The following is a 16173-nucleotide window of genomic DNA, read 5'->3' as shown; positions in this document are numbered from 1 at the left end:
CATAGTCATATTGTTATTATGAGTGCTAACACAGAGGAACTACTTTTAGTGATCACAAAGAGCTAACTAGCTTATGCTACTATAATGACATTGAGCTGCTGCATCACCCCCAATGTCCACGTAATACTGTACTCTACTGTCAGCCATCTTCAACTTTCACACGAATGTTGACTGTACACTAGTTTCACACGACTGTTGACTGTACATTAGTTTCACACGACTGTTGACTGTACACTAGTTTCACACGACTGTTGACTGTACATTAGTTTCACACGACTGTTGACTGTACACTAGTTTCACACGACTGTTGACTGTACATTAGTTTCACACGACTGTTGACTGTACACTAGTTTCACACGACTGTTGATTGTACACTAGTTTCACACGACTGTTGACTGTACACTAGTTTCACACGACTGTTGACTGTACATTAGTTTCACACGACTGTTGACTGTACACTAGTTTCACACGACTGTTGATTGTACACTAGTTTCACACGACTGTTGACTGTACACTAGTTTCACACGACTGTTGACTGTACACTAGTTTCACACGACTGTTGACTGTACACTAGTTTCACACGACTGTTGACTGTACACTAGTTTCACACGACTGTTGACTGTACACTAGTCTCACACGACTGTTGACTGTACACTAGTTTCACACGACTGTTGACTGTACACTAGTTTCACACGACTGTTGACTGTACATTAGTTTCACACGACTGTTGACTGTACACTAGTTTCACACGACTGTTGATTGTACACTAGTTTCACACGACTGTTGACTGTACACTAGTTTCACACGACTGTTGACTGTACATTAGTTTCACACGACTGTTGACTGTACACTAGTTTCACACGACTGTTGATTGTACACTAGTTTCACACGACTGTTGACTGTACACTAGTTTCACACGACTGTTGACTGTACACTAGTTTCACACGACTGTTGACTGTACACTAGTTTCACACGACTGTTGACTGTACACTAGTTTCACACGACTGTTGACTGTACACTAGTCTCACACGACTGTTGACTGTACACTAGTTTCACACGACTGTGTGTGTGTGACAGCTGGAACAAAGTCGTGGCCGACTCATTTGCTGCCTGAGAACACGCGCGCGCACACACACACACACACACACACACACACACACACACACACACACACACACACACACACACACACACACACACGTACACACACACAGACAGACAGATGTAAATTATTCAAAGTGTCAGTCGGAGGTGGGAGCATGTGACATCAAGTGGATGAAGACCTGCTGTGAAGGACAACATACATGAGGTCTCACCCACTAAGATCCAGTAGCTCTACTTCACACAATTGACATGTTTGTTGTGCGTTTAATAACAACTGACATGTTGTGTGTCTGTCAGTGCAGAAGTTGTGTACTGACAGCTGCAGATATCTGGACATGCAGTACATGTACACATACCCAGGCCAAGAAATGCTATAAAGATGTATACGTGTGTATTTATGTATGTTACATAGTAAAGTATACGTGTGTGTATTTATGTATGTTACATAGTAAAGTATACGTGTGTGTATTTATGTATGTTACATAGTAAAGTATACGTGTGTGTGTATTTATGTATGTTACGTAGTAAAGTATACGTGTGTGTATTTATGTATGTTACGTAGTAAAGTATACGTGTGTGTATTTATGTATGTTACATAGTAAAGTATACATGTGTGTGTATTTATGTATGTTACGTAGTAAAGTATATGTGTGTGTATTTATGTATGTTACGTAGTAAAGTATACGTGTGTGTATTTATGTATGTTACATAGTAAAGTATACATGTGTGTGTATTTATGTATGTTACGTAGTAAAGTATACGTGTGTGTATTTATGTATGTTACGTAGTAAAGTATATGTGTGTGTATTTATGTATGTTACGTAGTAAAGTATGTGTGTGTATTTATGTATGTTACGTAGTAAAGTATACGTGTGTGTATTTATGTATGTTACGTAGTAAAGTATACGTGTGTGTATTTATGTATGTTACGTAGTAAAGTATATGTGTGTGTATTTATGTATGTTACGTAGTAAAGTATGTGTGTGTATTTATGTATGTTACGTAGTAAAGTATACGTGTGTGTGTATTTATGTATGTTACGTAGTAAAGTATACGTGTGTGTATTTATGTATGTTACGTAGTAAAGTATACGTGTGTGTATTTATGTATGTTACGTAGTAAAGTATACGTGTGTATTTATGTATGTTACGTAGTAAAGTATACGTGTGTGTATTTATGTATGTTACGTAGTAAAGTATACGTGTGTATTTATGTATGTTACATAGTAAAGTATACGTGTGTGTATTTATGTATGTTACATAGTAAAGTATACGTGTGTGTATTTATGTATGTTACATAGTAAAGTATACGTGTGTGTATTTATGTATGTTACGTAGTAAAGTATACGTGTGTGTATTTATGTATGTTACGTAGTAAAGTAATCGTGTATGTATTTATGTATGTTACGTAGTAAAGTATACGTGTGTGTATTTATGTATGTTACGTAGTAAAGTATACGTGTGTGTATTTATGTATGTTACATAGTAAAGTATACGTGTGTGTATTTATGTATGTGTTATGTAGTAAAGTATACGTGTGTGTATTTATGTATGTTACATAGTAAAGTATACGTGTGTGTGTATTTATGTATGTTACGTAGTAAAGTAATCGTGTATGTATTTATGTATGTTAAGTAGTAAAGTAATCGTGTGTGTATTTATGTATGTTACATAGTAAAGTATATGTGTGTGTATTTATGTATGTTACGTAGTAAAGTATACGTGTGTGTATTTATGTATGTTACATAGTAAAGTATACGTGTGTATTTATGTATGTTACGTAGTAAAGTATACGTGTGTGTATTTATGTATGTTACGTAGTAAAGTATACGTGTGTATTTATGTATGTTACGTAGTAAAGTATACGTGTGTGTATTTATGTATGTTACGTAGTAAAGTATACGTGTGTGTATTTATGTATGTTACATAGTAAAGTATACGTGTGTGTATTTATGTATGTTACATAGTAAAGTATACGTGTGTGTATTTATGTATGTTACATAGTAAAGTGTACGTGTGTGTGTATTTATGTATGTTACGTAGTAAAGTAATCGTGTATGTATTTATGTATGTTACGTAGTAAAGTATACGTGTGTGTATTTATGTATGTTACATAGTAAAGTATACGTGTGTGTATTTATGTATGTTACGTAGTAAAGTATACGTGTGTGTATTTATGTATGTTACGCAGTAAAGTATACGTGTGTGTATTTATGTATGTTACGTAGTAAAGTATATGTGTGTGTACTTATGTATGTTACATAGTAAAGTATACATGTGTGTATTTATGTATGTTACATAGTAAAGTATACGTGTGTGTGTATTTATGTATGTTACGTAGTAAAGTAATCGTGTATGTATTTATGTATGTTACGTAGTAAAGTATACGTGTGTGTATTTATGTATGTTACGTAGTAAAGTATATGTGTGTGTATTTATGTATGTTACGTAGTAAAGTATATGTGTGTGTATTTATGTATGTTACGTAGTAAAGTATACGTGTGTGTATTTATGTATGTTACGTAGTAAAGTATATGTGTGTGTATTTATGTATGTTACGTAGTAAAGTATACGTGTGTGTATTTATGTATGTTACGTAGTAAAGTAATCGTGTGTGTATTTATGTATGTTACGTAGTAAAGTATATGTGTGTGTATTTATGTATGTTACGTAGTAAAGTATACGTGTGTGTATTTATGTATGTTACGTAGTAAAGTATATGTGTGTGTATTTATGTATGTTACGTAGTAAAGTATACGTGTGTGTATTTATGTATGTTACGTAGTAAAGTATATGTGTGTGTATTTATGTATGTTACGTAGTAAAGTATACGTGTGTGTATTTATGTATGTTACATAGTAAAGTATACGTGTGTGTATTTATGTATGTTACGTAGTAAAGTATATGTGTGTGTATTTATGTATGTTACGTAGTAAAGTATATGTGTGTGTATTTATGTATGTTACGTAGTAAAGTATACGTGTGTGTATTTATGTATGTTACGTAGTAAAGTATACGTGTGTGTGTATTTATGTATGTTACGTAGTAAAGTATACGTGTGTGTATTTATGTATGTTACAATACTATTGCAATACTGTATCATACCTATGGAAACAACCCATCTACACCACCAGTACTGTATCAATGAGTGTACTAATGATACAGTATGTGTCCCCCCCCCCCCCAGGGAACAACCATCTACACCACCAGTACTGTATCAATGAGTGTACTAATGATACAGTATGTGTCCCCCCCCCCCCCAGGGAACAACCATCTACACCACCAGTACTGTATCAATGAGTGTACTAATGATACAGTATGTGTCCCCCCCAGGGAACAACCCATCTACACCACCAGTACTGTATCAATGAGTGTACTAATGATACAGTATGTGTCCCCCCCCCCCCCAGGGAACAACCATCTACACCACCAGTACTGTATCAATGAGTGTACTAATGATACAGTATGTGTCCCCCCCAGGGAACAACCCATCTACACCACCAGGGCCCATGTGTTCCAGATAGACCCTAGTACCAAGAAGAACTGGGTCCCTGCCAGCAAGCAGGCTGTTACTGTCTCCTACTTCTATGACAGCACACGCAACAGCTATCGCATCATCAGCGTGGATGGAACCAAGGTAGGATATCTACTGCGATATCATGTCTACTAAGGTAGGATACCTACTGTAACAGTGATGGAACCAAGGTAGGATATCTACTGCGATATCATGTCTACTAAGGTAGGATACCTACTGTAACAATGATGGAACCAAGGTAGGATATCTACTGTGATATCATGTCTACTAAGGTAGGATACCTACTGTAACAGTGATGGAACCAAGGTAGGATATCTACTGCGATATCATGTCTACTAAGGTAGGATACCTACTGTAACAATGATGGAACCAAGGTAGGATATCTACTGTGATATCATGTCTACTAAGGTAGGATACCTACTGTAACAGTGATGGAACCAAGGTAGGATATCTACTGCGATATCATGTCTACTAAGGTAGGATACCTACTGTAACAATGATGGAACCAAGGTAGGATATCTACTGCGATATCATGTCTACTAAGGTAGGATACCTACTGTAACAATGATGGAACCAAGGTAGGATATCTACTGTGATATCATGTCTACTAAGGTAGGATACCTACTGTAACAGTGATGGAACCAAGGTAGGATATCTACTGATATGACATCTACTGGGGTATGATATCTACTGTAACAGTGATGGAACCAAGGTAGGATATCTACTGATATGACATCTACTGGGGTATGATATCTACTGTAGTTGTCTTAGTTGTAGCATGGTTAGCAGGGTACTTAGTCCCTAACTTCTCCAGCACTGAGGTGTTTGTGCCATCTTCTATCCAGCTGACCCACTTTTATTAACCAGTTAGTCAAGATGGGTATTAACAGTACTTTTATTAACCAGTTAGTCAAGATGGGTATTAACAGTACTTTTATTAACCAGTTAGTCAAGATGGGTACTAACAGCCCTTTTATTAACCAGTTAGTCAAGATGGGTATTAACAGTACTTTTATTAACCAGTTAGTCAAGATGGGTGTTAACAGTACTTTTATTAACCAGTTAGTCAAGATGGGTATTAACAGTACTTTTATTAACCAGTTAGTCAAGATGGGTGTTAACAGTACTTTTATTAACCAGTTAGTCAAGATGGGTATTAACAGTACTTTTATTAACCAGTTAGTCAAGATGGGTATTAACAGTACTTTTATTAACCAGTTAGTCAAGATGGGTATTAACAGTACTTTTATTAACCAGTTAGTCAAGATGGGTACTAACAGCCCTTTTATTAACCAGTTAGTCAAGATGGGTATTAACAGTACTTTTATTAACCAGTTAGTCAAGATGGGTATTAACAGTACTTTTATTAACCAGTTAGTCAAGATGGGTACTAACAGCCCTTTTATTAACCAGTTAGTCAAGATAACAGTAGGACTAGTTAGATGCTAGATTTGTTGCTGTCAAACAACAAGAAGTCACTAAGTCTGTAAAACGTGAACAATTGTCAACAAAGTACTTTGTACTATAATCAGCAACAACTGAAAACATAAATACATGTTAATACTCATTAACACAGCTTTGTTTTTAAATGCATCTTCACACTTTTAAGCCTTTTTAAAGAAGAAAATCATAGGGAATTATGCAAATGATGTCATGGTGACCACGCCCCCAGCGCCATGTATCTTGGCAACCTCGTAGGAACTCTGTATTCATAGTCCCTGTGCTTGTGTTTCCATGGTTACATTCTCTGTATTCATAGTCCCTGTGCTTGTGTTTCCATGGTTACATTCTCTGTATTCATAGTCCCTGTGCTTGTTTCCATGGTTACATTCTCTGTATTCATAGTCCCTGTGCTTGTGTTTCCATGGTTACATTCTCTGTATTCATAGTCCCTGTGCTTGTGTTTCCATGGTTACATTCTCTGTATTCATAGTCCCTGTGCTTGTGTTTCCATGGTTACATTCTCTGTATTCATAGTCCCTGTGCTTGTTTCCATGGTTACATTCTCTGTATTCATAGTCCCTGTGCTTGTGTTTCCATGGTTACATTCTCTGTATTCATAGTCCCTGTGCTTGTTTCCATGGTTACATTCTCTGTATTCATAGTCCCTGTGCTTGTGTTTCCATGGTTACATTCTCTGTATTCATAGTCCCTGTGCTTGTGTTTCCATGGTTACATTCTCTGTATTCATAGTCCCTGTGCTTGTGTTTCCATGGTTACATTCTCTGTATTCATAGTCCCTGTGCTTGTGTTTCCATGGTTACATTCTCTGTATTCATAGTCCCTGTGCTTGTTTCCATGGTTACATTCTCTGTATTCATAGTCCCTGTGCTTGTTTCCATGGTTACATTCTCTGTATTCATAGTCCCTGTGCTTGTGTTTCCATGGTTACATTCTCTGTATTCATAGTCCCTGTGCTTGTGTTTCCATGGTTACATTCTCTGTATTCATAGTCCCTGTGCTTGTGTTTCCATGGTTACATTCTCTGTATTCATAGTCCCTGTGCTTGTGTTTCCATGGTTACATTCTCTGTATTCATAGTACCTGTGCTTGTTTCCATGGTTACATTCTCTGTATTCATAGTCCCTGTGCTTGTGTTTCCATGGTTACATTCTCTGTATTCATAGTCCCTGTGCTTGTGTACATCACTACTACGTGTGTGTGTACAATACTACTGTGTATGTACAATACTACTACGTGTGTGTACAATACTACTAAATGTGTACAGTACTCTTTTGGTGTGTAGAGTAGTACTTGGCATGGAGAGTAGTACTTGGCATGGAGAGTAGTACTGGGTATGCAGAGTAGTACTGGGTATGCAGAGTAGTACTGGGTGTGTAGAGTAGTACTGGGTGTGTAGAGTAGTACTGGGTGTGTAGAGTAGTACTGGGTGTGTAGAGTAGTGCTGGGTGTGTAGAGTAGTACTGGGTATGCAGAGTAGTACTGGGTATGCAGAGTAGTACTGGGTGTGTAGAGTAGTACTGGGTGTGTAGAGTAGTACTGGGTGTGTAGAGTAGTACTGGGTGTGTAGAGTAGTGCTGGGTGTGTAGAGTAGTACTTGGCATGGAGAGTAGTGCTGGGTGTGTAGAGTAGTACTTGGTATGGAGAGTAGTGCTGGGTGTGTAGAGTAGTACTTGGCATGGAGAGTAGTACTTGGTATGGAGAGTAGTACTGGGTGTGTAGAGTAGTACTGGGTGTGTAGAGTAGTACTGGGTGTGTAGAGTAGTACTTGGCATGGAGAGTAGTACTTGGTATGGAGAGTAGTACTTGGTATGGAGAGTAGTACTGGGTGTGTAGAGTAGTACTTGGCATGGAGAGTAGTACTTGGCATGGAGGGTAGTACTTGGCATGGAGAGTAGTACTGGGTGTGTAGAGTAGTACTTGGCATGGAGAGTAGTACTGGGTGTGTAGAGTAGTACTTGGCATGGAGAGTAGTACTGGGTGTGTAGAGTAGTACTGGGTGTGTAGAGTAGTACTTGGCATGGAGAGTAGTACTGGGTGTGTAGAGTAGTACTGGGTGTGTAGAGTAGTACTTGGCATGGAGAGTAGTACTGGGTGTGTAGAGTAGTACTTGGCATGGAGAGTAGTACTGGGTGTGTAGAGTAGTACTGGGTGTGTAGAGTAGTACTTGGCATGGAGAGTAGTACTGGGTGTGTAGAGTAGTACTTGGCATGGAGAGTAGTACTGGGTGTGTAGAGTAGTACTTGGCATGGAGAGTAGTGCTGGGTGTGTAGAGTAGTACTTGGCATGGAGAGTAGTACTGGGTGTGTAGAGTAGTACTTGGCATGGAGAGTAGTGCTGGGTGTGTAGAGTAGTACTTGGCATGGAGAGTAGTACTTGGCATGGAGAGTAGTACTGGGTGTGTAGAGTAGTACTTGGCATGGAGAGTAGTGCTGGGTGTGTAGAGTAGTACTTGGCATGGAGAGTAGTACTGGGTGTGTAGAGTAGTACTGGGTGTGTAGAGTAGTACTTGGCATGGAGAGTAGTACTGGGTATGCAGAGTAGTACTGGGTATGCAGAGTAGTACTGGGTGTGTAGAGTAGTACTGGGTGTGTAGAGTAGTACTGGGTGTGTAGAGTAGTGCTGGGTGTGTAGAGTAGTGCTGGGTGTGTAGAGTAGTACTGGGTATGCAGAGTAGTACTGGGTGTGTAGAGTAGTACTGGGTGTGTAGAGTAGTACTGGGTGTGTAGAGTAGTACTGGGTGTGTAGAGTAGTGCTGGGTGTGTAGAGTAGTACTTGGCATGGAGAGTAGTGCTGGGTGTGTAGAGTAGTACTTGGTATGGAGAGTAGTGCTGGGTGTGTAGAGTAGTACTTGGCATGGAGAGTAGTACTTGGTATGGAGAGTAGTACTGGGTGTGTAGAGTAGTACTGGGTGTGTAGAGTAGTACTGGGTGTGTAGAGTAGTACTTGGCATGGAGAGTAGTACTTGGTATGGAGAGTAGTACTTGGTATGGAGAGTAGTACTGGGTGTGTAGAGTAGTACTTGGCATGGAGAGTAGTACTTGGCATGGAGGGTAGTACTTGGCATGGAGAGTAGTACTGGGTGTGTAGAGTAGTACTTGGCATGGAGAGTAGTACTGGGTGTGTAGAGTAGTACTTGGCATGGAGAGTAGTACTGGGTGTGTAGAGTAGTACTTGGCATGGAGAGTAGTGCTGGGTGTGTAGAGTAGTACTTGGCATGGAGAGTAGTACTGGGTGTGTAGAGTAGTACTTGGCATGGAGAGTAGTGCTGGGTGTGTAGAGTAGTACTTGGCATGGAGAGTAGTACTTGGCATGGAGAGTAGTACTGGGTGTGTAGAGTAGTACTTGGCATGGAGAGTAGTACTTGGCATGGAGAGTAGTACTTGGCATGGAGAGTAGTACTGGGTGTGTAGAGTAGTACTTGGCATGGAGAGTAGTACTTGGCATGGAGAGTAGTGCTGGGTGTGTAGAGTAGTACTTGGCATGGAGAGTAGTACTTGGCATGGAGAGTAGTACTTGGCATGGAGAGTAGTACTGGGTGTGTAGAGTAGTGCTGGGCGTGTAGAGTAGTACTTGGTGTGTGTGTGTGTGTGTGTGTGTGTGTGTGTGTGTGTGTGTGTGTGTGTGTGTGTGTGTGTGTGTGTGTGTGTGTGTGTGTGTGTGTGTGTGTGTGTGTGTGTGTGTGTGTGTGTGTGTGTGTGTGTGTACCAGACTGAAAGTAGCGTCGAGTTACCAGTTTAATTTTGCACTTCCTCTTTCACTTGATACCACTCACAGCTGCTCCTGTCACTCATGCTCCGCCCACATCTCTCCTGTCACTCATGCTCCGCCCACATCTCTCCTGTCACTCATGCTCCGCCCACATCTCTCCTGTCACTCATGCTCCGCCCACATCTCTCCTGTCGCCACTTCTACTTCCTGCCAGGGGAGGAGATGATACCTCAAAGTCCTTGATGATACTTACTGATTGATGATAACAACCTTGATGATACTTACTGATTGATGATAACAACCTTGATGATACTTACTGATTGATGATAACAACCTTGATGACACTTACTGATTGATGATAACAACCTTGATGACACTTACTGATTGATGATAACAACCTTGATGATACTTACTGATTGATGATAACAACCTTGATGACACTTACTGATTGATGATAACAAACTTGATGATACTTACTGATTGATGATAACAAACTTGATGATACTTACTGATTGATGATAACAACCTTGATGATACTTACTGATTGATGATAACAACCTTGATGATACTTACTGATTGATGATAACAACCTTGATGATACTTACTGATTGATGATAACAACCTTGATGATACTTACTGATGGTACCCCGGGATGCAGAGACGGCAGTAATGCAGGCAAACACGACTTGGATGTCAAAAAGCCAAAGGTTGACGGTGCACAGCAAAACAAAGACATAATGGAGGTCAAAGCCCATGAGCAAGGCAGGACTATGTGGTCACAATGATCATTACAGTATAACTGTAGTCTTATTCTTGCCTTATGTCTGTGAAGTACTACAGTATTACTGCATCATACCTGAGTGATGACAGAGTACACACTGTAGCACAAGTATCATCTTATTGTTAGTGCACACTGTAGTACAAGTATCATCGTTTTGTAAGTACAAGTATCATCTTTTTGTAAGTACAAGTATCATCTTATTGTTAGTGCACACTGTAGTACAAGTATCATCTTTTTGTTAGTGCACACTGTAGTACAAGTATCATCTTTTTGTAAGTACAAGTATCATCTTTTTGTAAGTACAAGTATCATCTTATTGTTAGTGCACACTGTAGTACAAGTATCATCTTATTGTTAGTACACACTGTAGTACAATCATCTTATTGTTAGTACACACTGTAGTACAAGGGCGGTATAGCTCGGTTGGTAGAGTGGCTGTGCCAGCAACTTAAGGGTTGCAGGTTCGATCCCCGCTTCCGCCATCCTAGTCACTGCCGTTGTGTCCTTGGGCAAGACACTTGACCCACCTGCTCCCAGTGCCACCCACACTGCTTTAAATGTAACTTAGATATTGGGTTTCACTATGTAAAGCGCTTTGAGTCACTAGAGAAAAGCGCTATATAAATATAATTCACTTCACTTCACTATCTTATTGTTAGTACACACTGTAGTACAATCATCTTATTGTTAGTACACACTGTAGTACAAGTATCATCTTATTGTTAGTACACACTGTAGTACAATCATCTTATTGTTAGTACACACTGTAGTACAAGTATCATCTTATTGTTAGTACACACTGTAGTACAAGTATCATCTTATTGTTAGTACACACTGTAGTACAAGTATCATCTTATTGTTAGTACACACTGTAGTACAAGTATCTTATTGTTAGTACACACTGTAGTACAATCATCTTATTGTTAGTACACACTGTAGTACAAGTATCATCTTATTGTTAGTACACACTGTAGTACAAGTATCATCTTATTGTTAGTACACACTGTAGTACAAAGCAATTTAAAACTGTTAAAACCACATTTTAAGACGGTTTTGACATTTTACGACATTTTAAATTATTTTAAACATTTGTAACCACTTTAAAACAGTTTGAGAAGCACACTTGTAGCAGGCAGGTCAGGACAGGACAGGTCAGGTCAGGTCAGGTCAGGTCAGGTCAGGTCAGGTCAGGTGGCTTCAAGGTTTTTAAGGTTTCAGTTCCTGATGGTGCTGGTGATGGTGCTGGTGTTTTCCTCCACAGGTGATCATCAACAGCACCATCACAGCCAACATGATGTTCACCAAGACCTCCCAGAAGTTTGGTCAGTGGGCCGACAGCCGAGCCAACACAGTCTTTGGTCTGGGATTCACTTCTGAGCAGCAGCTCTCCAAGGTACAACTTTCACTTTCACTTTCACTTTCACTACATTCATCGCCAACAAAGTGAGGATCGTTGGCTTGGTCACGCGCCCAAATTGTAAACATTTTAAAACCCTTTCAACTTTGGTAAACATTTGAAAACATCTTAAACACTTTCAATATTTCAAACCACCTTAAAACATTTTAAACATTTTAATACACTTTCAACTTTGGTAAATATTTTTAGCATTTTAGACATTTAAAATGTGTAAAATGTAGTAAAAACATTTGAAATGTTTTACAACTTTAACATTTTAGACATTTTAAAACATTTTAAACATCTAAAAGATTTTTGACGTTTTAAAACATTTTAGACGTTTTTGACGTTTAAAAAAAGTTAAAACACAAACATTTTAAACACTAAAATGTTAAACCCTTTTAAAACGTTTTTAAACATTGCAAACAGTTTTTGACACTTTAAAACTGTTAAAACCACATTTTAAGACAGTTTTGACATTTTACGACATTTTAAAATATTTGAAACATTTGTAACCACTTTAAAACATATTCATATTTTTTTTTAACTTTTTTTGATGTTTTTAACATTTTAGGCAAAACATTTTTAGACGTTTTTAGACATTTTAGGACATAAACATTTTAAAACCTTTAAAAAATAGTCATGTCAATGTGAACAATGCAGTTCATATTTTTTTTTATAAATGTGAGGCATTTTAAAACATGTTGAACACTTTACATATTTTTAACCACCTTAAAACATTTTAAACATTTTAAAACACTTTCAACTTTGGTAAATATTTTAATACATTTTAAAACATGTTGAACACTTTACATATTTTTAACCACCTTAAAACATTTAAAACATTTTAAAACACTTTCAACTTTGGTAAATATTTTAATACATTTTAAAACATGTTGAACACTTTGCATATTTTTAACCACCTTAAAACATTTAAAACATTTTAAAACACTTTCAACTTTGGTAAATATTTTAATACATTTTAAAACATGTTGAACACTTTGCATATTTTTAACCACCTTAAAACATTTTAAACATTTTAAAACACTTTCAACTTTGGTAAATATTTTAATACATTTTAAAACATGTTGAACACTTTACATATTTTTAACCACCTTAAAACATTTTAAACATTTTAAAACACTTTCAACTTTGGTAAATATTTTAATACATTTTAAAACATGTTAAAAACTTTAAATATTTTAAACCACCTTAAAACATTTTAAACATTTTAAAACACTTTCAACTTTGGTAAATACTTTTAGCATTTTAGACATTTAAAATGTGTAAAATGTAGTAAAAACATTTGTAATGATTTAAAACTTTAACATTTTAGACATTTTAAAACATTTTAAACATCTAAAAAGATTTTTGACGTTTTAAAACATTTTAGACGTTTTTGACGTTTAAAAAAAGTTAAAACACAAACATTTTAAACACTAAAATGTTAAACCCTTTTAAAACGTTTTTAAACATTGCAAACAGTTGTTGACACTTTAAAACTGTTAAAACCACATTTTAAGACAGTTTTGACATTTTACGACATTTTAAAATATTTGAAACATTTGTAACCACTTTAAAACATATTAATTTTTTTTTTACTTTTTGGATGTTTTTAACATTTTAGGCAAAACATTTTTAGACGTTTTTAGACATTTTAAGACATAAACATTTTAAAACCTTTAAAAAATGGTCATGTCAATGTGAACAATGCAGTTCATATTTTTTTTTAAAATGTGAGGCATTTTAAAACATGTTGAACACTTTACATATTTTTAACCACCTTAAAACATTTTAAACATTTTAAAACACTTTCAACTTTGGTAAATATTTTAATACATTTTAAAACATGTTAAAAACTTTAAATATTTTAAACCACCTTAAAACATTTTAAACATTTTAAAACTTTCAACATTTTTAAATAAATTTTTAAACATGTTAAACACTTTAAATATTTTAAACCACCTTAAAACATTTTAAACATCTTAAAACACTTTCAACATTGGTAAACATTTTAATACATTTTAAAACATGTTAAACAATTTAAATATTTTAAAACATTTTAAAACACTTTCAACATTGGTAAACATTTTTAAACATGTTGAACACTTTAAATGTTTTAAACCACCTTAACATTTTAAACATCTTAAAACACTTTTAACTTTGGTAAATGTTTTAATACATTTTAAATCATGTTAAACACTTTTAAAATGTTTTTAGGTGGTTTAAAATATTTAAAGTGTTAACATGATTTAAAATGTATTAAAACATTTACCAAAGTTAAAAGTGTTTTAAGATGTTTAAAATGTTTTTAGGTGGTTTAAAATATTCAAACACTTTCAAGTTTGGTAAATATTTTAATAAATGTTTAAACATGTTTGACACTTAAAATATTTTTAAACCACCACAACACATTTTAAACATTTTAAAACACTTTCAACTTTGGTAAATATTTTTAACATTTTAGACATTTAAAATGTAGTAAAAATATCTGTAACGTTTTAAAACTTTTAGACGTTTTTGACATAAAAAATATATTAAAACACAAACATTTTAAACGCTAAAATTTTAAACCACTTAAAAACGTTTTAAACATTGTAAACATTTTTGACATTTACATTTTTTTCAAAACCACTAAAATATTTTTAGAAATTTTAAGACTGTGTTGACGTTTTAAAATATTAACATTTTTAACCGCTTTAAAAACAATTCAACCTTTTTGCCTTTTTTGACGTTGACATTTTAGACATTTGTAGAGATTTTAAGAGGTAAAAGTGGTCACGTCAAAGTGAAGAGTATTTTCAAATGTCACACATTAGGATAGAAAAGCTGAAGGCGTTAAAGTGACATCATTGTTGGCCACAACAGAGAAGAAACATTTCAGGTGTTTGTCACTTAACTTCTGTCTCCAACTGCTCGCCCACGCCATCTTGGAAGCAAATGTCCCACAGACTGGGACAGCCATGACACATCACATGACTTTCATGTCACATGACACATCACATGACTTTCATGTCACATGACACATCACATGACACATCACATTTTGTGTCATGGCAACTATTGCATTAAAATATCTTTTTGGTTTAATAATAAGCTGCCCGTGGTTAAATATTTCATCATAAAAGAGATAAACATGGACTATAATAATAAGCTGCCAGTGGTTAAATATTTCATCATAAAAGAGATAAACATGGACTATAATAATAAGCTGCCAGTGGTCAAATGTTTAATCTTGTAGCACCATACATCATCATAAAAGAGATAAACATGGACTATAATAATAAGCTGCCAGTGGTTAAATATTTCATTATGTAGCAGCATACATCATCATCATAAAAGAGATAAACATGGACTATAATAATAAGCTGCCAGTGGTCAAATGTTTAATCTTGTAGCACCATACATCATCATCATAAAAGAGATAAACATGGACTATAATAATAAGCTGCCAGTGGTTAAATATTTCATTATGTAGCAGCATACATCATCATCATAAAAGAGATAAACATGGACTATAATAATAAGCTGCCAGTGGTTAAATGTTTCATCTTGTTGGTTCTTGATTGCAGCTCATTTTCTCTTTCAGTTTGCTGAGAAGTTCCAGGAAGTGAAAGAGGCAGCGAAGATGGCAAGAGAGAAATCTCAAGACAAGGTGGACATCAGGAGCACACGTATCGACCTCAATAATGATACTTTTGATTTCAAGGTGGGTATTGGCGTACAGTCCATGGCATCATAACTTTAGTTTCACTTTCACTTCTGTACGTGCATCAAATGCCTTCATCATAACTTTAGTTTCACTTTCACTTCTGTACGTCCAGCAAATGACGTCATCATAACTTTAGTTTCACTTTCACTTCTGTACGTCCATCAAATGACTTCATCATAACTTTAGTTTCACTTTCACTTCTGTACGTCCATCAAATGACGTCATCATAACTTTAGTTTCACTTTCACTTCTGTACGTCCATCAAATGACGTCATCATAACTTTAGTTTCACTTTCACTTCTGTATGTCCATCAAATGACTTCATCATAACTTTAGTTTCACTTTCACTTATGTACGTCCATCAAATGATGTCATCATAACTTTAGTTTCACTTTTACTTGTGTACGTCCATCAAATGACTTCCTTTACTCCGTGTACTACTCACTAAGTAATATCTACAGTAATTGTCTTATT

General features: G+C 35.9%; 1 protein-coding gene across 6 annotated transcripts in view; it reads left to right on the top strand.

Annotated features, from left to right (window-relative positions):
- homer2 (homer scaffold protein 2) overlaps positions 1-16173 on the top strand; it is a 46519-nt gene that overhangs the window by 12211 nt on the left and 18135 nt on the right. For all 6 annotated transcript variants that reach the window (XM_062034440.1, XM_062034449.1, XM_062034415.1 and 3 more), the window contains 3 exons: positions 4584-4740; positions 11853-11984; positions 15577-15696. In XM_062034440.1, the coding sequence (XP_061890424.1) occupies positions 4584-4740; positions 11853-11984; positions 15577-15696 (409 nt within the window). The remainder of the gene's footprint in view (positions 1-4583; positions 4741-11852; positions 11985-15576; positions 15697-16173) is intronic.

The sequence above is a fragment of the Entelurus aequoreus genome, linkage group LG02, assembly GCF_033978785.1.
Source record: "Entelurus aequoreus isolate RoL-2023_Sb linkage group LG02, RoL_Eaeq_v1.1, whole genome shotgun sequence".
NCBI lineage: Eukaryota > Metazoa > Chordata > Actinopteri > Syngnathiformes > Syngnathidae > Entelurus > Entelurus aequoreus.
The sequence above is the reverse complement of the archived record's forward strand: the minus strand, read 5'-3'. Positions and strand labels throughout refer to the sequence as shown.